At 44.1% G+C, this 23,771-nt stretch overlaps 1 protein-coding gene across 2 annotated transcripts; it reads right to left on the bottom strand.

Moving 5' to 3' along the window:
- Window positions 1-172: 172 nt before the first annotated feature.
- Window positions 173-16,188, bottom strand: LOC116987051 (acidic mammalian chitinase-like). 2 transcript variants are annotated; one of them, XM_033042946.1, is made up of 11 exons: window positions 16,041-16,188; window positions 15,473-15,505; window positions 14,571-14,778; window positions 12,787-12,843; window positions 10,402-10,567; window positions 8,267-8,391; window positions 7,139-7,262; window positions 5,588-5,770; window positions 3,994-4,110; window positions 1,843-2,002; window positions 173-755 (listed from the first exon to the last, which is right to left on the bottom strand). In XM_033042946.1, exons 1-11 carry the CDS (start codon window positions 16,063-16,065, stop codon window positions 208-210), a joined length of 1,746 nt encoding a protein of 581 aa, XP_032898837.1. In that variant the 5' UTR covers window positions 16,066-16,188; the 3' UTR covers window positions 173-207. The 2 variants fall into 2 exon arrangements, with proteins under 2 accessions (XP_032898837.1, XP_032898838.1); XM_033042947.1 differs by having other exon boundaries at window positions 173-725.
- Window positions 16,189-23,771: the final 7,583 nt, after the last annotated feature.

Raw genomic sequence — 23,771 nt, 5'->3', positions numbered from 1 at the left:
GGGTCCCGACCTGAAATGTCGCCTATCTATTTTCTCCAGCCTGACCCGCTGTGTTACTCCAGCACCTTGGTCTAATCCAGAATCTGCAGTTCCTTATTACACCAAGAAATACTCACGTTATTTTGTGTTAGTGCACAAAGATCTAGCCAATTAAATGAGTTCAACTGTCAAAATTAGTTTTATTGCTCTTTTTACGTAACGCTAGATTCAGCATTTACAGAAATTATTGTAGACGCTCCCCTTGGGACAGCTCCCTACATTGGTATCCTTATTCAGGCAGTGATAGTATTTGTTTGATCTGCCAAGGATGGGATAGGTCCCATCTTCATTATTACTGCAGAAGGACACATCGTAGTCGCTAAATGTGTTTGCACTGATGCATTTCTTGCTGACTGCATCGTAGAGTAGATCAGAGGAGCACTTCTTCACGCGCATCTGCCCAACTTTGCATTTGTAGTACGAGGGAACCGGGATTGCATATGCACCGTCGGGCTTGGTTTTGCAAAAGTTACTGTCTGCCAAATAAATGGCTGGAAATAACCTGGGTGGCCAGACACATTTGTCTCTGCCCGCGTTGTATGAAGTACCTCTGGAGCACATTAGAATCTCGGTGTCGTTGTTGGTACACTGATAGAAACTGTCCGCAGAACACTCCACTGCATAGTTACCATCCTTTTTACCTCCGCAAAATTCCAGATTGGGGCAGGGGTCGGATAGCTGTGAATCTGATGAAGAAGTGGGCAGTGGTGTTGTCTCTGAAAGGACGAACAGCAACATGATTAACTCTACACCAATATCTTCACGCGTAACCTTAATCCGTTATCGGCATGATGATGTTGCAAAGCTCGCTGATGATAATGTTTCAAGATGCCTCTCCTGGTCTGAATCTGTGTTCCGGGAGCTGCAGGAAATTCCCACACTACCACATGTAGGTGGAGGAAAAAAGATTTGGGATTTCCACTGTTGATTGAAGGATACATCATGGAAGCAGACCCTTCGGCCCATCAAGTCCATGTCGACCACTGATCACCCATTCACACTAAGGTTCCTCTGGGCTCTCCAGTTTCCTCCCACATGCAGGTTTGTCGGTTAATTGTGTAGGACATAGAACTAGTGTACAGGATGATCGCTGGTCAGCTCGGACTCGGTTTGCCAAAGGGTCTGTTTCCACGCTGTATCTCTAAACGTGAACAGCGAGTGAACCTCCCACTTCTCCCGGGCTTGTTGTGCATACCCCAGAGCCTGCCTATTAACAATATTGCCCATATTGACAAGGAAGCAAAATGTGCTTCAAACTGCTGTATTAACTCATTTGGTTGCCAAGATATTTCCATCTCTCTCTGAGCTTGTCTTCTGCCGAAAACTAACGTGTTCTCCCTTTTTGGGGAGTAACTCAGTGGGACAGGCAGCATCTGTTGAGGGAATGGACAGACCCACAGATGCTGTCTGACCCACTGAGTTCCTTCAGCACTTTCTGTCTTACTCAAGAATCCAGCATCTGCAGTTTATTTTGTCTCCTCTCTTGTTTTGTCTCTTTCCTGATTCTGATAAATGGAGCAAGATCTGAAATGCTAGCTGATCTGCGACGACTTTCCACGTTTTCTGTTATTGTTTCAGAACTCCAAGCACCTGTAGTGCTGTGATCTTCCATCTCATGTCTCCCTCCTGAATTAACTTATAATAAACTCTTTAATTTTATTAAATGTCCATTATTTTAAAAATTGCATACCCAGAAAGGTTTTGTAGACAGCATGATTATAATGGCATAATTAATGCTTAAATATTTGATAGAAAATGTAAATATCTTGATTTGAAATGCAAATGCAAATGTAATTTAGTTACCTGACGATTCATCCATGGGTCCAGAACCTGACGAAAGCATAACCTTGAGTTTATTAATAAGGGGGAATTGTCCTTGGTTACAGGAAGTACCTTCATAATCATCCATATCGATTGTCCACACCATTGCACCCCCAAAGCTGTTATTTTTCAACCATTCCACCTGAAAATAATTTAACATTTAATAGGTATCCTAGATTGCAAATCATCTCGCTAATCCTGATTATTTAATAATTAATATTTAGCTGCAGATTTACAAGTCCGACCCCATGCAAGGTCACATGGAGACCAAGGCTCAGTTCCTTGAGTTCCTGCAGTTCTTTGTTTCTAGATACTTACATTAGCCCCAAAAGCCACAAAACAAACTGCCAGAGAAACGTTGTTCTTGATTGCTGTCCGATTACCTAAGCAATACGGCTGCAAAATGGTGCAATGGTAGAGTTGCTGCTTTACAGCACCAGAGAGCCGGGATCGAGCCTGACCACGGGTGCTGTTTGTTAGGAGTTTGTACCTTGTCCCTGAGACCGTGTGGTATTTCTCTGGGTGCTCCGGTTTCCTCACTCCAAGGACGTAGGTTAATTGCCTTCTGTAAATTGTAAAATTGTCACCCATTCCTTCTCTCCAGAGATACTGTCTGTCCTGCTGAGTTACTCCTACATTTTGTATCTATCTAATAATAAACCAATGATACACACAAAATGCTGCGGTAATTCAGCGGGACAGGCAGCATCTCTGGAGAGAAGGAATGGGTGACGGTAAGACTGTCAGAACTGGGAAGAGGGAGGGATGGAGAAATAGGGAAAGCAAGGTTACTTGAAGTTAGAGAAGTCAATGTTCGTACCGCTGGGGTGAAAGCTGTCCAAGCGAAATATGAGGTGGTGTTCCTCCAATTTGTGCTGGGCCTTACTCTGACAATGGAGGAGGCCCAGGACAGAAATGTCAGTGTGGGAATGGGAGGAGGGGAGGTTAAAATGTTTAGTAGCCGAGAAATCAGACTGGTTTAGGCAGTAGCCAGGAGATCAGGTAGATTTAACCAATACTGATACAAATACAGTGAGGTAGAGGTACAATGAAAATCTTGCTTGCAGCAGCATCACAGTTACATAGATTCAGGCAATGCACAAAACATAATTTATACATAAACTACATAAATTAAGCATGAATTCACGAGGCTCTGTAACAAACATGTCCAGTCCACATGTTCAGCGAGTGGATGGTTGATTTCAATCTTCATTCCATCTTCTGACCTTGCTTCTGCAATTATGTTTAACCCTGCCTGAGACAAAACTTCCCGCTACAGTGGGAACATCCTCTTAAAGGGCAATAACGAGGAACTACAAATGCTTGTTTTGTACTAAAGAAAGACACAAAGTGCTGAAGTGACTCAGCGGGTCAGGCAGCATCTCTGGTGACGTTTCGGTTCGGCACCCTTTATCGGGCATATTGCACGGGGGGGGGGGGCAGGAACAAAAGTGGGAAAAGATGAGGGGCAGGACAGAACACGGTGATAGGTGAACACAGGTGAGGGGTTTCACCTGTTCACCCGTTGCTGTATAGCAATAAATAAATAAATGGCCACATTTTTTCAATCCTTGCAAAGATAAACATTTGGATAAATTATAAATTTTAACATAAGTTCACGAATGATGGATATATTTCTTGAGAATTACTTAATGTTATCAACATTGAAACTAGTTTTGGTTTCACATTCTCAAGAAATAAATATCTTGGCCAACTCTGAAACCACCTGCCGTGCACATTATATAGCCCAGGTGGACTCATTTCCTTTGGGTTTTCTCATGACATACAAAAAAAAAAGGCCATTTGGCCCATTGAGTCACCTATTCTCTCACATGCATACTGATCACCACCTGCCTGCTACCTATATGGGAGCTAACTACAATGGCCAATCCACCTCATGCAGCAATTTTTCAGATACCGGAGGAAAATAATGTGCAGGCAGAGAGAGTTTAACTTGGTATGTCCAGCACGGAGATTGTGGGCTGAAGGGTCTGGTGCTGTGCTGTTCTATGTAACTGGAGCACTTGGAAGAATTCCCTACAGTTAAAAGGAGACCATGTAAACTGCACATGTGCAATCCATTATACAAGATATATCAGGAACATGCAATAAATGTTCCAATAAAATACATACCTTCTTCTCAAAGCTCCTCAAATTGTCATAAGAAACCCACTCATCATCTTTGTATGCGTATGGAACCTCCTGTTCCTCAATCCATTCTTTATGGGCTCCTTTCAAAAAGTCACACACCTGTAATAATAGCAAAGACCTTTATCATTGCTTCAAAGTGCTTCACGGTGAGTGAAGGATGCTACATAAATGCAGCCTGTGTCCCCTTGGAAATGTATTACGAGGGGTGACCTCTTTAATATCACTAGAATTCCACAGGGAGGATGTAAATGTTCCTGGTTATTTTATTGATAGTTGTTATTTTATCTCCACCTCACTGGACATTCAAGAGTGTTTAATTTTCATAATTACCAACAATGGAACAATGAAAATCTAAAAAGGACACAGAGTGCTGGAGTAACTCAGCGGGTCAGGCAGCATATGTGGAGAACATGGATAGGTGACGTTTCATAGAGTGCTGGAGGAACTCAGCAGGTCAGGCAGCATCTGTGGAGAACATGGATAGGTGACGTTTCACAGAGTACTGGAGGAACTCAGCAGGTCAGGCAGCATCTCTATAGAACATGAATAGGTGATGTTTTCGGGTCGAGACCCTTCTTACTTGCAGAAACATATCAGGTCTGTAAACACAGTACTCATAGATAACATAATAAACTAAAAAATGGCAATATTTGTGTAAAAACAAAAGCAAACATTTCCTGTAACCAAGACAACATGTTATTCTTAGTTTAGTCGGTGGTTGCAGTGTTCAAGAGCCTGATGTTTGTTGGGATGAAGCTGTTCCTGAACCTGGAGGTCATGGTTTTTCAGATTCCTGTACCTTCTTCCCGACGGCAGGGGTGAAATGAGAGTCTCAGATGATGCTGACTGCGTTTTTGAGACAAAGCCTCCTGTCAATCCCTTCGATGGTGGAGAGGTACTGTTGTGATAATTGTTTTGGTAAATTTATAATGATAAAATTTCCATTTTATAAGGTTAGATCGCATGGAAGCCAGAGTGAGCTTGCTCCCTGGATACACAATTGGTTTATGGAAGAAGATAGAGGCTTTGGAATTGTTCACACACAGGGTGGTGGGTATATTAAACGAATTGCCAGAGGAAGTAGATGAGGCAGACACAATAACAAGATTTCAAAGACATTTGGACAGGTACATGGATAGGAAATGTTTACTGGGTTATGGGCCAAACGCGGGCAGGCAGGATTGGCGTAGATGGGGCTTCTGGTTGGCATAGGCAGGTTGGGCCGAAAGGGCTGTATCTGTGCTGTGTAATTATGATTCTATGAGAACTGTGTCACTGTGATAAGTAAATCATAGAGTCATAAAGAGTGGAAACAGGCCCTTTTGGCCCAACTTGCCCTGCCGACCAACATGTCCCAACTACACTAGTCCCACCTGCCCACGTTTGGCCCATATCCCTCCCAGCTTTCCTATCCATGTACCTGCCCAAATGTCTTTTCATGCAGATGTTGCGATGATAAGTCTACATATTTCCAAGAGGGGCCTAATGTGTCGATTGCTAGTGATGGTGGCAATTAGTAGTGATAATTGAAGTGCATTACCTTTCATAGTATGGTCAAACTGCAGTCACACCGTACCTCAGAGTATGTTAAAATGCCAGCGGCTTTGCTGCAGTTCCCCGGAGTGCCAGGTCCACACGCTGCAGAACCAGGCTTGTTGTCGGCAGAGCAGAGAGTAAATGTCCGTCCGTAAGTTGGGAATCCCACCAAGAGTTTTTCTGCCGGAGCTCCATTTTGCTTCCAATAATTTGTTGCAAACTCCTACGAGAAAGGATTACATTGGAACTGACTTTGCCTGGGTATCTTCCAACCCTATGCAATGAATATTGACTTCCAATTTCAGGTAACTAGTCTACTAACAACCCCTTCCCTTTTTTTCACCACCCCATCTCTCTTCCCTGTGCCCCGCCTGGATACACACCCATTCCTCCTCTTCCTTCTCCCCTTTCAAATATATTTCTTCCTCTGGCTTCACAATTCGCGACTCTTCTATGCTTATCTCCTTATCTCACACTTTTTGTCTGTTCATCTCTGGGCTTTTGTCCAACCATGTGGTAACCAATAAGCCTCCCCTCAACTGTATCCACTCAACTGTATCCATCACTTGCCAGGCTTTGTCCCGATCCCACAACACATTCCAGCTGCAGCATCTTGGAGAGAGCAAAGGAGGACGTGGGGCAGGATACTTTGTAACTTTGTTGCTGCACTTTATGTGGCCACTCTTTGCATACCTAGCGTATGCAGAAACAAATAACTCACTGTGACTTATCACGTGGCAATAAAGTATTCGTTCATTCATTCATTCTCTGTGTTCCCAAATGTACATTGGCAAAGTAGCGCAACGGTAGAGTTGCTGCCTGACAGCACCAGAGACCCGGTTTCGATCCTGACTATGGGTGCTGTCTGTATGGAGTTCGTATGTTATCCGCATGGTTTTTCGCCCACATTCCAAAGACGTGCAGGTTTGTTTTATTTATTTATTTTTTTAAAATTACCTTTATTTAACCAGGAGAAGTCTCATTGAGATTAAAAATCTCTTTTACAAGAGAGTCCTGGCCAAGACAGGCAGCAGCACAGTTCCACAGTTACAGACAATAATTTAAAAAAAACAACAGAGAACATATAAATAAAGTCACAGTCAGAACATCATCAAACAAAGCATGTACAGACAGAAGAGCCCGCTTCAACATCATTAAGAAGGGTTTTAAATCTGTTTATAGAAACCAGCTCCTTAAGTTTCAGTTCATTCTGCAGCTGGTTCCATGCGAAGGGAGCAGCATAACTAAATGCCCTTTTCCCCAGTTCAGTACGGACTTTAGGTACAGTTAGTAAGAACAAGTCCTCAGAGCGGAGCTGATAAGTTCCTGTGCTTTTTCGAATTACATACTTCTGCAGGTATGAAGGAAGAACACCGAGGATAGTCTTATAAATAAGGATATGCCAATGATGGAGTTTGTAGGTTAATTGTCCTTCGTGTGTAGGCTACAACTAGCGTATCACCTGCAAGCATGGACGTAGCGATCTGTAGGGCCTCACTGTACCTCCCACACTGTATATCTAAACTAAACTAAACTTTAGAGAACTGGAGAAAGGATGTAAATTGAAATCATGAAAGATGTCACTACATACTACATTGAAGTATCTGTCATCATTATAGTCATCAGAGCTCTTGTACAGTGGACTGTTAGGTCCAGTTTTTAGATCCCATGGACCATGGAACTCGTAGGTCATCACACCGATGAAGTCCATGTGTCTGCAAAAAACAACAGCTAGTTGAGAATGGCACTAAAGGAGGTTGCTATTGCAGGCATTGATATCACAGCTGCAAAGACTAACAATAGCATTTACCACGGTTATCTTTCAATCTTCATCAAAACATAAGTGCTGGAGTCACTCAGCGGGCCAGGCAGCGTCTGTAGAGGGAATAGACAGATGATGTTCTTCAGACTGTCCCAACCCAAAACATTGCTTGCCCATTCCCTCCACAGATGCTGTCTGTCCAACTGAGTTCCTCCAGTTTTGCTCAAGATTCCAGCTTCTGCAGTTCCTTGGCTCTCCTGGTCAATCTTACGTGATAGGAAATTAGAATGTAATTGATCCGTATAGATCCATCTAGCCAGTTATTGCCAACCCAACCAGTTCACTGGTTTGAAGAAGGGTCTCGACCCAAAACATCTATTCCCTCCGCAGATGCTGCCTGATGTGCTGACTTCCTCCAGCACTTTGTGTTTTAATCAAGATCGCAGCATCTTCAGTTCCTTGTGTCTCCATTTCACTGGTCCTTTCACCACATCACTCCCTCTCCTCTTGCATTACTAATATTACCACCATAGTGGTTTATAAGTTTGTTCTCAATTATTTTTCCTTGGTTGCAAATGTCTTTGTGTCTCCTGCCCAGTTTGAAGTGTTCGTTGGATAGTTTTGTAACACCTTGGCCCTTATTCAAAGCCGTGGTTATTATTTTCAGTAGAAACAAGGAACTGAAGATGCTGGTTTACCAAGGACAGTGTTGGAGCCGCTCAGCAGGTCAGGCAGCATCTGTGGTGAACATGGATAGGTGACATTTCAGGATGGGATCCTTCATCAGTCTGAGGAAGGGTCTCGATCAAATCATAACATATCCATGCTCTCTTGAGATGCTGCCTGACCCGATGATTTACTCCATCACTTTGTGTCTTTCCTCATTGTTTTCAGTTTTACGATGAACATCTTCAAAGCTTAAAGCTGCACCAGGTACAAAATAAATTCCCAACGTACTCTGAAATCTTCTCTATTTCATAACCTGCTTGAATGTTTCTTATTCCAGATGCTACAACAGCAGAAAGTAGCAATCGCGGTTTGTTGGTCTCGTTTGATTCCTTTATAAACTCTTCCTGGAGTTCCTATTAGTTAATAAAATAGTGAAGAGTTTGTCAGGCAGATTACATCAATGATATCTGATGAACGACAGATTACAAATGGCATGGACTTAATGAATATATAATTAACATGGAGCAGACGAGGGCATTCGATCCAATTTGTGATCCCAGCTACAAAGACAGATGTATACAGCAATTCGTTCTTCCCCCGCACAATTAAAGCATGGAATAATCTCCACCCAACTATAGTTACCCAACCAGATGCAACTAAATTTAAAGTAGCTCTTTCTTCCCAATAACCCTTTCTGGCTTAAGCCCTCCCTTCACCACCTCCAGTTTAAATTCCATTTGGAATATTTTGGAGGACCAAGAAACCAAGAACCAAGAACATGGTCATTACTATTCCATTGAGTTACATAACACTATACCTGAATCCAATCAAGCCATACACAAGAACAAATACAGATGGAAATAAGGATGGATTTCCAAATGGAATTGAGATTTCAAACGGTTTAGTTTAGTTTATTATTGTCATGTTTACTGAGGTACAGTGAAGTGGTTTTTCTGTGCTATCCAATCATTGATTAGACTATAGGTGATTAAAATCAAGCCGTCCACAGCGTACAGATACAGGATAAAGGGCATAACATCTACTGCAAGGTAAAGTCCGATTAAAGATCGTTCAAAGGTCTCTAATGAGGAGGTTGGGAGGTCAGGACCACTCTCTAGCTGGTGAGAGGACGGCTCAGTTGCCTGGTGACAGGAGCGAATATATAGGAATGTTTCTCATCATTAATGATTATGACTAGGTTGCATTATTTCCTGTGGAATACGCCAGCCCCAGGGTGAAGGAGAGGGCCGAAGGTCTTGGGAAAGATGCTTTGTTTCAGCTGACCAGAAGGCTAGATGGGGCCGGAGCATGGTGACTCTTTGCTGTTTGTCCCTGAAGTGAATATACAATCGTTCCACTCTGTCGGAGAGTCAGACATTGTGGAAACAGGCCCTTCAGTCCAACTTGCCCATGCCGACTAAGATGCCCCATCTACGCTGGTCCCACATTCCGCCCACATCCCTCTAAACCTTATTTAGCCATGTACCTCTCCCAATATCTTTTAAATAATGTTATAGTCCCTGCCTCAACTACCTCCTTTGGCAGCTCATTCCATATACCCACCACCAATGATCCTATAGCGGAGCAAGATAGACCACTCCTGCTAAATGCAATGGGCTGACATGTAGTATGCAACGGAGCAGAACATGGGCCTTTTTTTCATCCATTCCAGTAACCCGACCCGACTCGCAGTGTAATCAACTTTGCGGAGGAACAGTTTGTATTAATAAATTAAAATTCTGAAAATGAGGAGAAGATTTTTACCAAAGAACTTTTATTTTTACGAGGATGCTTCCGTAACTGGCTTCCGTCTCCGCACTAGTATCTTTGCTCCGCTACGGGATCTTTGGTGCGGAGACGGAAGCCGGTTACGGAAATTGGGCCGAAAATTACCCACGAATCTGCCCATGACGGTACTACGTTTTTTTCGTCGAGTGGTCTATCTTGCTCGCTATAGAATCTTTGCCCACCACCCTCTGAGTGAAGGGTATATGGAAACTCTCTGTCCCATTTGGAAACTGCTCCACTCTTTAGCATCCCGATTCCATTTGGAAATCTATCAGTATTTCAGTGTCGACACTACACCAAGTTAAACTAATCTCTGCCTGAACGTGATCCATATCCCACCATTCCCAGCATATCCATGTGCCTGTCATGAATTGAACGTTTTACAACCTCTAAACCTCACTTCTGGGTGGCGACCCGAAATGTCGGCTGTCCATTCCCTCCACAGACGCTGCCTGACCCTCTGAGTTACTCCAGCACTTTGTGTTTCACTCCAGATTCTTTATTGAACGTTACTGCCGTGTCTGCCTCCACCACCACCACCTGGCAGTACGTTGCAGGCACCCACCACCTTCTGTGTAAAAACTTTGTCCAGACAAGTTCCTTGTGTCTCGAGATTTGTGATGCATTCAGCTCACCTGGACCAAGTCAGTGTAGCGTTGCTTGTCTTCGTGTGGGCTACGGTTAAAGCCGGGGAACTCCCAGTGCAGGTCTAAACCATCAAACTCCGCTTTCCTCAGAAGCTCGATCGCAGACGTAATGAATATTAAGCGAGTTTCTTTACTGGAAACCATGGCGGTGAACCTGACATGAAATATGTTTGGAAAGGAGGTAGTCAGCATAATCTTCATGCATAAAGTTTCTGGCCTTGTGATAAATGGCTGAGAAGGATGTTTTATTTTTTACTAGAACTCTTGGCTCTGCTGGAGTTCCTGGTTGCTAACCATTTTAACTCACCTTCTCATCCCCTACTGACCTTTCTGTCCTGGAAGCCTTCACCTGTATCCACCTATCACTCGCCTCCAACTCCCCCCTCACTACAATCCCTCTGTAGAAGTGTCCAAACCAAGATGTCACTTATCCATATTCTCCACAGATGCTTCCTGACTCGCTGAATTACTCCAGAAATTTCCTGCCTAGCACTTGCCAGGCTTTGTCATGCCCCCTACACTCATCCAGCTCCCCCCCCACCACTGTAACGTCTGAAGAAGGATCCCAACCCGAAACATCACCATTCCATGTTGTTGAGAGACTCGCTAAGTTTCTTCGCAGCTTTGTGTCTTTTTTAAATTTTACAAGTCCTTTCAGAATTGAGTTTTCCAAACTCAGCAGATGGATAATAGTGAAATATTCCACCTGACAACACACACGGCCCCTGATGGCTGCTCGGTACGCTGCCATTCCACAAAACTAATCCTTCAAAATGCCAGACTTTGAGTATTTGAAGTTTCTTATTTCTGTAATAAACGATCTGGAGAGAAACACAAAGTGCTGGAGTAACTCAGCGGGTCTGGCAGCATCCATGGAGGGAATGGACAGACCACGTTTCGAGTCGGGACCCTGGAGTGAGGTTTAGTGGTTGTTATTTTCCATTCACCGGTTATCCACTGAGGTGACCCAAATATACCAGTGATATAACCCTCATATCACCACTCCCAAACTAAGGAACGGCTTCTTCCCCTCTGTTATTACGCTTCTGAATGGTCCATTCATAAACTAGAGTACTGTCCGATTCATCTCAACCCCATTGCGGACATTGGATTTTGTCTCTGGAACTGATGCGCTACAATGTTGAGAACTATTCTGAACTCTGTATCTCCCCCTTTGCTCCACCTATTGTACGAGTTTGAATGTCTGGCAGATGATACGGAAGCTTGAAAGGGTGCACTACCAGACTCTGATCTTATTTTCTTCCATAAGCTGGGGCACTGTCCCCATTTTCCAACCTACCTCATTGCTACAGTTGACTTTTTCTCTGGAACTGTTACGCTACAATGCTGAAAAACTATATTCTGCACCCTGGTATTTTTCTCTTTGCTCAACCTGTCGAACTATGGATAGACACAAAGCTGGAGTAACACAGGCGGCATCTCTGGAGAGAAGGAATGGGCGATGTTTCGACCTGAAACCTCATCCATTCCTTCTCTCCAGAGATGCTGCCTGTTCTGCTGAGTTACTCCAGCATTTTGTGTGTATCTTCGTTGTAAACCAGCATCTGCAGTTCCTTCCATCACTATTGCACACCCAATGGGCTGAATGGCCTAATCCTACTCCTATGTCTTATGTTCTTGCAGTACTTGTGTATGACATGAATGAATTTGTGTGAATTGTTTGACCATTTCCTCCACAGATGCTGCCTGACCTGCTGAGTTCCTCCAGTGCTTTGTGTTTCACTCCAGATCATTTATTACAGAAACCCATGTAATAAACTTCAAATCCATGAAAGTCAGGCATTTTGAAGGATTAATTTTGTAAACCAATATGTACATGGATAGATGCGTTCATTTGTTATCTGATATGATAGGATTTTATCACATGTGATAAAAAATAAACATCCAGTTTATCTGTCTTCGGAAGTTCAGTGTGATCTATTAAACTCTTTTACTCAGTTAAGCAGACAAGTTTGATTGCATACATTTCTACTGGCACACAATCTGGGATAGTGCTGTATTTTCTTGTGGTCAGTGACCCAGTCATCAGTTTAATTTAGAGATACTAAAATGGAAAGAGTCCCCTCGGCCCACCGAGTCAAGGCCGATTATCGATCACCCGCTCACACGAGCTCTATGTGATCCCACTTTCTCATCCACTCCCTACACGCCAGGAGCAATTTACAGAGGGCCGATTAACCTTTAATCCAACCCGTATTTGAGATGTGGGAGGAAACCGGAGTACCCAGAGGAAATCTACATGGAGAACGTGCAAACTCCACATGGGCAACACCTTTGGTCGGGATCGAACCCTTGTCTCCAGTGCTGTAAGGCAGCGCTCTCTCTCAAATTTCATTCAAGAAAGAGCCTTACTTTTCAGTTCCGAAATTCCAGCCTCCAATGGATAAGAGTGTTCGTAAGTTTGGGTTTCTGTGGAAATCAGAGGAAGTTATTATTTTTTTAAAAGAGCACAAAGGCAAGAAAAATAAATCTGACTCCATCAACAACTTTTCATTTTTGGAGGTCAGTACATCAATTCTCTGAAGCGCTTGCTATGGCACAGCCCACGTTGAAGTGCTGTGAAGTAACAACACAAGGTAGCTGGATGAGCCTCCGTCTGAAGCTACAGTTCCCATAACCTTTACCCAATAAATAACACGCTGATGAGTAAAGTTACTCTTTTAGATTCCATTTATGACGGATAACACAGGCACACATGTAAACCCCATCTACATGGAGTCCATACAGACTACATATTTGTACATTCGTCATATCTATTTAGTTTTAGAGATATAGCGTGGGAACAGACCCTTCGGCCCACCGAGTCTGCTCAGACCAACGATCACCCCGTACACTTGTTCTATCCCACACACTGGGGACAAGCCAATTAATCTACAAGCCTGCGTGTCTTTGGAGTGGGAGGAAACCCACATGGTCACGGGGAGAACAGTTAAATGAGTGGACTGGGAGCTGGATTATTGATCTAGGGATATGAGTTCAAGTCCCACTGGAGCCAGTACAAAATTTAAATTTAAGTAATTGAATAAATCAGAATTTTGGGCGGCACTGTCTTACAGCTTTTTGCAGCTCCAGAGACACGGGTTCGATCCTGACTATGGGTGCTGTCTGCATGGTGTTTGTATGTTCTCCCCGTGACCTGCGTGGGTTTTCTTCGAGATCTTCGCTTTCCTCCCGCACTCCAAAGATTTACAGGTTTGTAGGTTAATTGGCTTGGTTTAAGTGTAAACTGTCCCTAGTGTGTGTATAGGTAAGATAGTCTTATTGCGCGGGGATTGCTGGTCGGTGCGGACTCGGTGGGCCGAAGGGCCTGTTTCCACGCTATATCTCTAAACCAAACTAAACTAAACTAAAGGCTTGGGAATTGGAAATGACTAAAGATGGATAAATCCACAGTGGTTTAATGCAATTGTGAATTGTGAAAAAAAAAAGTTCTATTTGTCAACACTAATTAATTAGTTTCAGTATTGAACTCTTAACTGTTTTAACAGGACACTTAATGGTTACCACCGAAACCTTTCTCGTGAGAGATTTCCTCTCATTATTTTAGACTCATTTCTGCACAGTACAATATGTTCATACATATATTTAATATTAAGCTGATGGTAATTTCCTGCATAGATTTTGAAAACCAATTCCTCATTTAAACAAAAAGTGAGATAGGCATAGGGTGATACAGTGCGGAAACAGACCCTTCTGCCCAAACTGCCCACACCAGCCAACATGTCCCAGCCACACTAGTCCCACCTGCCCGCACTTTGTCCACATCCCTCTAAACCTGTCCTATCCATGCACCTGTCCAACTGCTTCTTAAATGTTGGGATAGTGCCTGCCTCAACTACCTCCTCTGGCAGCTTGTTCCATACACCCACCACCCTTTGTGTGAGGAAGTTACCCCTCAGATTCCTATTAAATCTTTCCCCCTTCACTTTAAACATTTGTCCTCTGGTCCTCGATTCCACTACTCTCGGCAAGAGACTCTGTGCATCTCTATTCCTCACATAATCTTATACACCTCAATGAGATCACCCCTCATCCTCCTGCACTCAACTGATTGTGATAGTTTCTTGTGAAGAGATTTGCAGTGGAATTAAACATTTAAGTTAACAATCATTGCAAGGTCTCGTAAATTCACGTACCGTTTTTTCAGATTATTAAATGACTCGTAGAGGTTTTCATCCTCTGTCTGCTGTGGGACCATTTCATGGTTCTTGCCAATAACAGCAAAGGCATAGATCAGATGTGTACATAACTTGGGGTTGATATCTTCTGGTAGGAACTTGCAGTTTCCTCGTTTATGTGCCCAGTTTGTGTAGTAACAAACTATCTTGTAGTCCTGGCTTAAAACTGGTTTAAAAAAAGTTGTCAGTTGATTTTTTTATTAAATGCAATTAGAAAACCCATTTGAAGCTTCGAAATGGAAGCATTTTCTACTGGCAGATAGCCTTTGTGTAAATGAAAGCAGAAACAAAGAACTGCAGATGCTGGTTTACACAAAAAGAGACAAAGTGTTGGAGTAACCCAGCGGGTCAGGCATCATTTCTGGAGAACATGGATAGGTCGAGACCCAGCTTCAAAGCTCATTCCGAAGAATAATCTTACACCAAATCATCACCTATCGTGTTCTCCAGTATTGTGCTTCTTCTTCTTCCCCTTGCATATGGCGTGCACAGCCTAAAGTTGTAGGACAACTTGTTCTATTTGATCTTATTTGATTGTGCACGCTGGGTTGATTGCATTCATCGAAACAGGGCGGACCACGTGAAGGTTGCAATCTCCCACCCCCAGTATTGAGCTCAATAAATGAAAGTATTTTCGTACAATGATTAACGTAGAAACATAGAAAATAGGTGCAGGAGGAGGCCATTCGGCCCTTCGAGCTAGCACCGCCATTCACTGTGATCTACAGTAAATTGCTATCAACACCTGTATTCGAGATTTTCACTCTGCCACAAACTACAGCTATTAGATTAACTTTGACCGATGACGGCATAAATATTCACGGTGTTGATATAGGATAAATTCAGTGCATGCTGCTTACCATTGTATGCTTGTAACAACAGCAGGAATCCCACTGAAATAATAGAAACAAAATATAGAAAATCTTGGACTCAGACAACAGACGAAAACATATATAAACATTAGATGAATTGCACATAAATAAGGTATAAATTGAATTGATTGAAAGATATATCATGGAAACTCTGTGGCCCACCGAGTCCACGCCGACCATCGATCAACGGTTCGCAATAGTTCTATGTTTTCCCACTTTTGCATCGGCTCCCCACACACTAGGGACAATATACCAAGGCTGATTAACCTACAAACCCGCACATCTTTGGCATGTGGGAGAAAACTGGAGAACTCTACAACATGGTGAAAAATAAAAAGACTGGAAAAATAAATCTGAAGACATTGGGGCAAGAATACACAATGAGAAAACAAGTCCACAGTAGCGCAAGGTGTGGTTCGTAGTGATCGGTTGGGTAGGATTAGAGTTGTGCAGGATGGTTCAAGAAATTGATTAAAAAATCCATCATCTTTGCAAGGTTTAAGGCCATTAACCGAGCTTCTGATTGTCCAGATATATAGTTGAATGTCATTCTTACCAGCGCAGAAGATGAGCTTTACCATCTTGTCCTCTTGTGCAGGGAAGGTTCTTCCACTGATGCCAGTTAGCACTGTGCACTGGTCTCTGTCTGACCTGCCTATGGATATCCCACGACAACAGGAGAGTGTCAGAATGTCACCTGGGCAATGGGAGAAATGCAGCCGCAACTCCAATAAATCATCAACTAAGCAGTGATAGTGAACAAGGTAAATGTGGGTCGAAATGCAGGAAATGTTTGAAGTTCAAAGGTACTAGATAACCCAGCGTGCAGAGTCAACATGGGAGCATCTTCTCCCAGAGGTCTGACCACCCCCCGCTACCGGGGAGCTTGGAACCTCATACGTGGACTGTGGTGGACTCTCCAAACATCTCCACCCGAAACGGCACCTGTTCCTTTCCTCCAGAGATGCTGCCTGATTCGCTAAGTTACTCCAGCTTTTTGTGTCTGTCATCCTTCTTTCCAATCTACCTTGACCCGTGCGACACAAAGTGCTGGAGTAACTCAGCGGGACAAGCAGCATCTCTGGGGAGAAGGAATGGATGACATTTCAAGTTGAGACCCTCCTTTATAACAAGAGTTAAGTATAGGAGCAAAGAGGTCCTTCTGCAGTTGCACAGGGCCCTAGTGAGACCACACCTGGAGTATTGTGTGCAGTTTTGGTCCCCTAATTTGGGGAAGGACATTCTTGCTATTGAGGGAGTGCAGCGTAGGTTTACAAGGTTAATTCCCGGGATGGCGGGACTGTCATATGCTGGGAGGATGGAGCGGCTGGGCTTGTACACTCTGGAGTTTAGAAGGATGAGAGGTTATCTCATCGAAACAAAGATTTTTAAGGGTTTCGACATGCTAGAAGCAGGAAACATGTTCCCGATGTTGGGGGAGTCCAGAACCAGGGGCCACAGTTTAAGAATAAGGGGTAAGCCAGTTAGAACGGAGAAGAGGAAACACTTTTTCCTCACAGAGAGTTATGAGTCTGTGGAATTATCTGTCTTGTGAGTCTGTGGAATTATCCAAGTGGCAAAAAGTTCCAGGCTTGTCTTTCTTGGTATAAAAGTGTGGACGGAATTTAGTTTAGTTTATTGTCACGTGTACCGAGGTACAGTGAAAAGCTTTTGTTGCGTGCTAACCAGTCAGCGGAAAGACAATACATGATTACAATCGAGCCATTTGCTGTGTATAGATATGATAAGGGAATAACATTTAGTGCAAGGTAAAGCCAGTAAAGTCCGATCAAAGATAGTCCGAGGGTCACCAATGAGGTAGATGGTAGTGCAGGACTGCTCTCTATTTGTGGTAGGATGATTCAGTGGGCTGAAGGGCCTGTTTCTGTGCTGTCGAACTCTACAAGTCTTTGTGTCTGCTCCACTGTAAACAAGGTCACCTTGCCATGACCGTCGATCACATCTCTCTCTGAAATGTCAGGTCACCCAGCAAGTGGTGTTGACTCTGATGTATTGCGATATGTTTCCCATGACTGGATGGGACTGGTAGCCTCCGCGTATTGGACTAAACAGTAAAAACCCAATAAGGACACGTTGATCGTTTTAATTTCTGAAAGGACATCATTCAGTGAGTGTTCCCGAATGCTATTGACACTGCTGAAATGTTATTGATTGGGTTTTTTTCTGCAACCGAAAGAAGACGGCCAGAATATCAGCAGGTCATGATCAGCGAGCAAACACCGTCAGCAAAAAAAGCAGGACCTTCAAACGTTGTCGGCAGCCACTTATCCAGGCTCATGCAGTTTTACAGCCGAGAACACTGAGCGTCCTGGAGTGAATGCGAATGTTGGTTGTATAGAAAGGAATGCAGACACGTTGCACAGCGGGTAGAGTTGCTGCCTCACAGCGCCAGAGACCCAGGTTCGATCCTGACTACGGGTGCTGTCTGTACAGAGTTTGTACGTTCTCCCCGTGACCTGTGTGGGTTTTCTCCGGTTTCCTCCTACACTCAAACTTTCAAATTAACAAATCATTTTAATAAATAATTTGTCAGTCAATTAATTTGTGTCATTTTTATTTGCAACACGTGGAATCTAATGTTTGATTCGTTAGAGTTTGATATTTGAGCATGTGCAGTATTTCAGAGGGCAAGCTTGTTGCAACATTTACATTCTTTGGCAAACACTAATCCACGGGCACAATATTGTGCAATTGCTTCTCCTCTAAAGCATCGATAGACGTTGGCTGGGTCCCTCAGATCACCGTACATATCATCAATGTGGTTAGCACAAAGTCTTCTCTTGCCCCCTCCTCTTCTGCTGCAGGGAGAGGAGCCATTTACATTTCTGATGGAGCGCAGACACCTGCAGGAGAGATATTTCAGTCAGTGCAAAGCTTCTGCAACAGATCTCCTTTCATAGATACTTACAATAGCCCAGGCCGACAACGTCAGGCTATTAGACACAACAACCTCCAAATAGGCTCCACAATAAATGTTCTCCCTGTGACCACCTGGGTTTCCTCCTGGTGCTCTGGTTTCCTCTCACATTCCAAAGATCTGCAGGTGCAAGAAATGTCCTGGTGTGTAGAATAGAATTAATATATGGTTGATTGTTGATCATAAGGTCATAAGGAATAGTAGAATTAGGCCATTCAGCCCATCAAGTCTGGAGTTTGTACGTTCTCCCCGTGACCTGTGTGGGTTTCCTTCCACACTCCAAAGACGTACAGGTTAATTGGCTTGGTATAAATGTAAAAATTGTTCCTGTTGTGTAAGATAGTGTTAATGTGTTGGGATCGCTGGTCGGTGCGGACTCGGTGGGCCGAAGGGCCTGTTTCCACACTGTATCACTAAACTAAACTTTAAAGAGTGTTTAATTGTCATATGTACCAATAATGAAACAATTACATTCTTACCTGCAGCCGCAGAACAGGATGTCAACACAATACTCATAGATAACATATAATAAACAAAAGACTTCACTAAATTAATAACCTAAATACTATTGAAAAAACCCTGTTCAATCAGTAATAGCACCTTGTATAAACTGTTTGACAGTAGAAACATAGAAAATAGGTGCAGGAGTAGTCCAAGAGGCCCTTCGAGCCAGCATCGCCATTCAACTTGATCATGGCTGATCAGTACCCTGTTCCTGCTTTCTCCCCAGTATTGTGTTCAGGTTTGGTCATAAGTGATAGTAGTATTAATAGTAGAATAATGCCGGTTTAGTTCCACATGTCAATGTGGCACCTCTGATTCTGGTTTAACTATGGGCTATGATCCCTACTGTAAAGGGCCTGTCCCACTTGGCCGTCATTTACACGACAGGCCAGTAGGGACTGAAGCGCGACAGTCGCGCACATCTTCCTGCGTCAGCACAGCCGTCTGGAGCGCGTGGCGTCATTTAAATACCCAGTGGAAAGTTGATTCGTGCATAATACTGTCTTTACTTTCGAATTATGGTGTAATTCAGAAAATTGGTTGCTTTGGGTTGTTTCCATCCTCCCCTCCCCCTCCCCCACGGAATATACGTTTGCTCCGTGCTGTATTGCGGTTGGATGGTATCCTGCACTGAGAGAATGGCTAAACACCCATTAATTAAGTGACTTTTGCGCGTTCCCTTGGGGGCGTGAGCTGGGGGTTCGACATGACGAGAACTTGACACGTTGTGAGTGAAGCTGGAGCAAAAAATAAATAAATAAAAATAATCAGAGCCGACTCAGCGTATAAGCAAAATACCGAATATTGTTCTTTGACTCCCTGACCTTGCATTAACATTGAACCTTGAGCCGCAAACTCAATTATCGGTGCAGCTTCCCGTTGAACAAAATGTTTTAAACTCTATAAGAGTGTCAAGTGTCCGAATATCTGCAATTTTTAATGAATCATCATCAGCATCAAACGTGGCAGACCTGCCGACGGCAATATGTCACCTACATGTATACAGGTACAAATGACTCAATAGAGATGACTTATTCTCTGGGGACTTTCTGATTTCAAACTCCATCGCAAAATGCACCTACATTCCTCCATCAAAAGCATGTACAATCAAGATATTCGTGATAGTTGATTCGTATACGACAGTACTGTACGTACGAGGTCAGGACGTCAGCGTGCGACCGCAATACGTCCGCGTGCGTACGCGATACGTCACGCCGGAGGCACGTGAAGATTTGTGCACTACAAAATCCTGGAGCGCCGCGCGATACCGCGTGCAACTCCATACCCCTCCGCGCTTCTCCATGTGACTGTCCCGTGCCGCCCACACGCTACCCGTGTGTCACAACGCGACGACGAGGTCACGTAAATGTCGGCCAAGTGGGACAGGCCCTTAACTTTGATTCTGTAATTGACACTGCAGGTTTCCTATGGCCACAAGATGGCAGTGCCTACCAGGTTTAGCACAAGAGGCACTGGGACAATGGGTCCTTTATTATCACATGTACTAAGGTACAGCAACATTCTTTATATTAAAGCAAATACTCAATACTCAAATAAAGCACACTCAATCTGATAATTCCGGAAAGGACACAGAGTGCTAGAGTAACTCAGCGGGTCAGGCAGCATCTGTGGAGAACATGGATAGGTGACGTTTTGGGTCAGGACCCATCTTCAGTTCCTCATTTCCACATTCCATTCATCTAGTTATTCTATACCCATGGTAGGCAACTAGAAAACTTACAACCCAGCGGTATGAATATTGATTTCACTAATTTCATGTAATTCTTGCATTTCCTCTCTCTCCTTCATTCCCCCACCCTAGTCTTCCTACCTGTCTGAAGAAGGGTTTCGACCCGAAACGTCACCTATTCCTTCACTCCATAGATGCTGCCTCACCCGCTGAGTTTCTCCAGCATTTTTGTCTACCTTTGATTTTTCCAGCATCTGCAGTTCCTTCTTAAACTACCAGTTTCACTGTTTGTATCTACTCGTTATCACCTTTTCCACGGTCAACAATAGACCATTGTGGGCTCCACCTTTCCTTGATCTTCATTGCTGGCTTTGATTTGTTATTTTCATATCTTTCATTCGTTTGTTCTTTGTACCTTTTCATACCTCAAGTTTCCCTCTCCCCTGACTGTCTGAAGAAGGGTCTCGACCTGACACGTCACCCATTCCCTCTCTGCAGAGATGCTACCTGACCCACAGAGTTACTCCAGAACGTTGTGTCCATCTTCGGTGTAAACCAGCATCTGCAGTTCCTTCCTACGCAGAGAATCAAGAGTGCTTAATTGCCATATGTATCAACAATGGACAATGACATTTTGACTTGCTGCAGCTTAACTAATGCAATAACACATGGGCGCTACAGTGGCGCAGCGGTAGAGTTGCTGCCTCACAGCGGCGGAGACCCGGGTTCCATCCCGACTATGGGTGCTGTCTATACGGAGTTTGTACGTTCTCCCTGTGACCTGCTTGGATTTCCTCCGGTTTCTTTGGTTTCCTCCCACACTCCAAAGACGTACAGGTGTGTAGGTGTGTACAGGTGTATTGGCTTGGTGTAACTGTAAAAATGCTGTCCCTAGTGTGTGCAGGATAGTGTTAGTGTACAGGGTGATCGCTGGTTGGCGCAGACTCAATGGGCCGAAGGGCCTGTTTCCGCACTGTATCTCCAAACCAAACTAAACTAAACATACAGATAAATATATCATAATCAGCGGGATATAGATCAGCTACAGAAATGGGCAGAGAAATGGCAGATGGAGTTTAATCCGAGCTAGTGTGAGGTGTTACACTATGAGAGGTCAAACATAAGGGGAAAATATCCAATTTATGGCAGATCTTACACCTCTCCATGTAGATAATTCCTTGTAATCGAGGCATGATTCTAGTATACCTCTGCAGCCTCTCCAAAGCCTCCATATATTTTTACACAATGGGTGGTGGGTGTTTGGAACGAGCTACTAGAGGAGGTAAGGTGCTATGGCAATGTTTAAAAAATATTTGGCCGAACACAGGCAGATGGGACATCTTGGTCTCTTTCCATGCATTATGACTCATTGATGGGTGGCACAGTGGTAGAGTTGCTGCCTTACAGCGCCATAGACCCGGGTTCGATCCCGACTACGAGTGCTGTCTCTACAGAGTCTGTACGTTCTCCCGCACTCCCTTCCTTGTAGGTTCATTGGTTTGGGTTTGAATACTTGGTATAAGTGTAAATTGTCCCTAGTGTTTGTAGGATTGTGTTCTTCTTCATCTGTCGTATGTCTTTTAGACCTGCAGCTCCGTTGAGGCGAGCCAGGCCAACGTGTCATCGTCCATCGACCATTGTGTTAGTGTGCGGGGATCGATGGTCGGCGCCGACTCGATGGGCCAAAGGGTCTGTTTCTGCGCTGTATCTCTAAACTAAAACAAAATAAACTAGACATGCTTCCAATAATGGAGTGAAATGAACTGCACACAATACTCCAGATGCTGCCTAACCAACGTCTTATAAACCTGCAGATAAACCTTCCTCTAGCAGGGTAACCAAAACTGACCACCCACCTTGATGGAGACCCTAGGACTCTCTTTAATCAGACTTTACTGGACTTTATCTTGCACTAAACATTATTCCCATTATTCTGTATCTGTGGCAGCTCATGAGCAGAAGGATCTATTGCATGTCTTTCAGCTTTGGCCACCAGGCAACGGGTTGGTCTGAAGAAGGGTCTCGACCCGAAACATCACCTATTCCTTTCCTCCAGAGATGCTGCCTGATTCGCTGAGTTACTCCAGCACTCTGTGAAACGTCACCTATCCATGTTTTCCACAGATGCTGCCTGACCCACTGAGTTATGGTGCAGCAGCATCTATGGAGCTAAGGAAATAGGCAGCGTTTCGGGCCGAAACCCTTCTGGAAATAGGCAACGCTTCGGGCCGAAACCCTTCTGGGTTTCGGCCCGAAACTTTACTTATTTCCTTAGCTCCATAGATGCTGCTGCGCCCGCTGAGTTACTCCAGCACTCTGTGAAACGTCACCTATCCATGTTCTCCACAGATGCTGCCTGACCCGCTGAGTTTCTCCAGCACTCTGTGAAACGTCACCTATCCATGTTCTCCACAGATGCTGCCTGACCCGCTGAGTTACTCCAGCATTTTGCGTCTATCCTCAGGTTGTTTTCACGTTGGGTTAAGCTGTGTGTGGACGTAGGTAACTTGACCTTGTTTTTCCACGATCCACACTTGACTCTGTGCACCTGTCCTCTACCTCCGGACCCACCATGTGATTGTCACTGTCATAAATAGCGTTTCACAAATAGTGTGTGGGAGGCCGGTTCATGCTGAGGGTTGGTGAAGGTGGGACTGATTTGTCGTCGACCTTCAAGGGAAGTCAAGCAATAAAGAAATGAAAAGAAAACACAAAATGCTGGATCCACCTTTCACTCACCAGCCTTTATCACACTCCCACCTCTCTTCCGGCCTTCTCCCCCCCCCTACTCCAATCAGTCTGAAGAAGGGTCCCAACCCGAACTGTGACCTTCCATGTTCTCCAGAGACGCTGCCTGACCTGCTGAGTTACTCCAGCAATTTGTGCCTTTTGCTCGCAATTCCAGCATCTACAGTTCCTTGTGTCACTAATCGATGAACTATGGTACTGTCTTTGGTTGCACTAAGGACTTTGGGCTTTTTGCACTATTAGGGTTACATAGAAACATAGAAAATAGTTGCAGGAGTAGGCCATTCGGCCCTTCAAGCCTGCACCGCCATTCAATATGATCATGGCTGATCATCCAACTCAGTATCCTGTACCTGCTTTCTCTCCATACCCTCTGATCCCATTAGCCACAAGGGCCACATCTAACT

This window comes from Amblyraja radiata, chromosome 24 (assembly GCF_010909765.2).
Source record: "Amblyraja radiata isolate CabotCenter1 chromosome 24, sAmbRad1.1.pri, whole genome shotgun sequence".
Classification (NCBI taxonomy): domain Eukaryota; kingdom Metazoa; phylum Chordata; class Chondrichthyes; order Rajiformes; family Rajidae; genus Amblyraja; species Amblyraja radiata.
The sequence above is the reverse complement of the archived record's forward strand: the minus strand, read 5'-3'. Positions and strand labels throughout refer to the sequence as shown.

What these genes read in the sequence shown, in the direction of transcription:
- LOC116987051 (XM_033042946.1), bottom strand. Translation starts at nt 16,065, where the DNA reads ATGGTAAAGCTCATCTTCTGCGCTG. An exon ending in GCTACACTGACTTGGTCCAG is followed by an intron (nt 8,392 to 10,401) that starts GTGAGCTGAATG and finishes ATTAACTAATAG; the next exon opens with GAACTCCAGGAAGAGTTTAT. An exon ending in ACCCATGGATGAATCGTCAG is followed by an intron (nt 756 to 1,842) that starts GTAACTAAATTA and finishes TCGTCCTTTCAG; the next exon opens with AGACAACACCACTGCCCACT.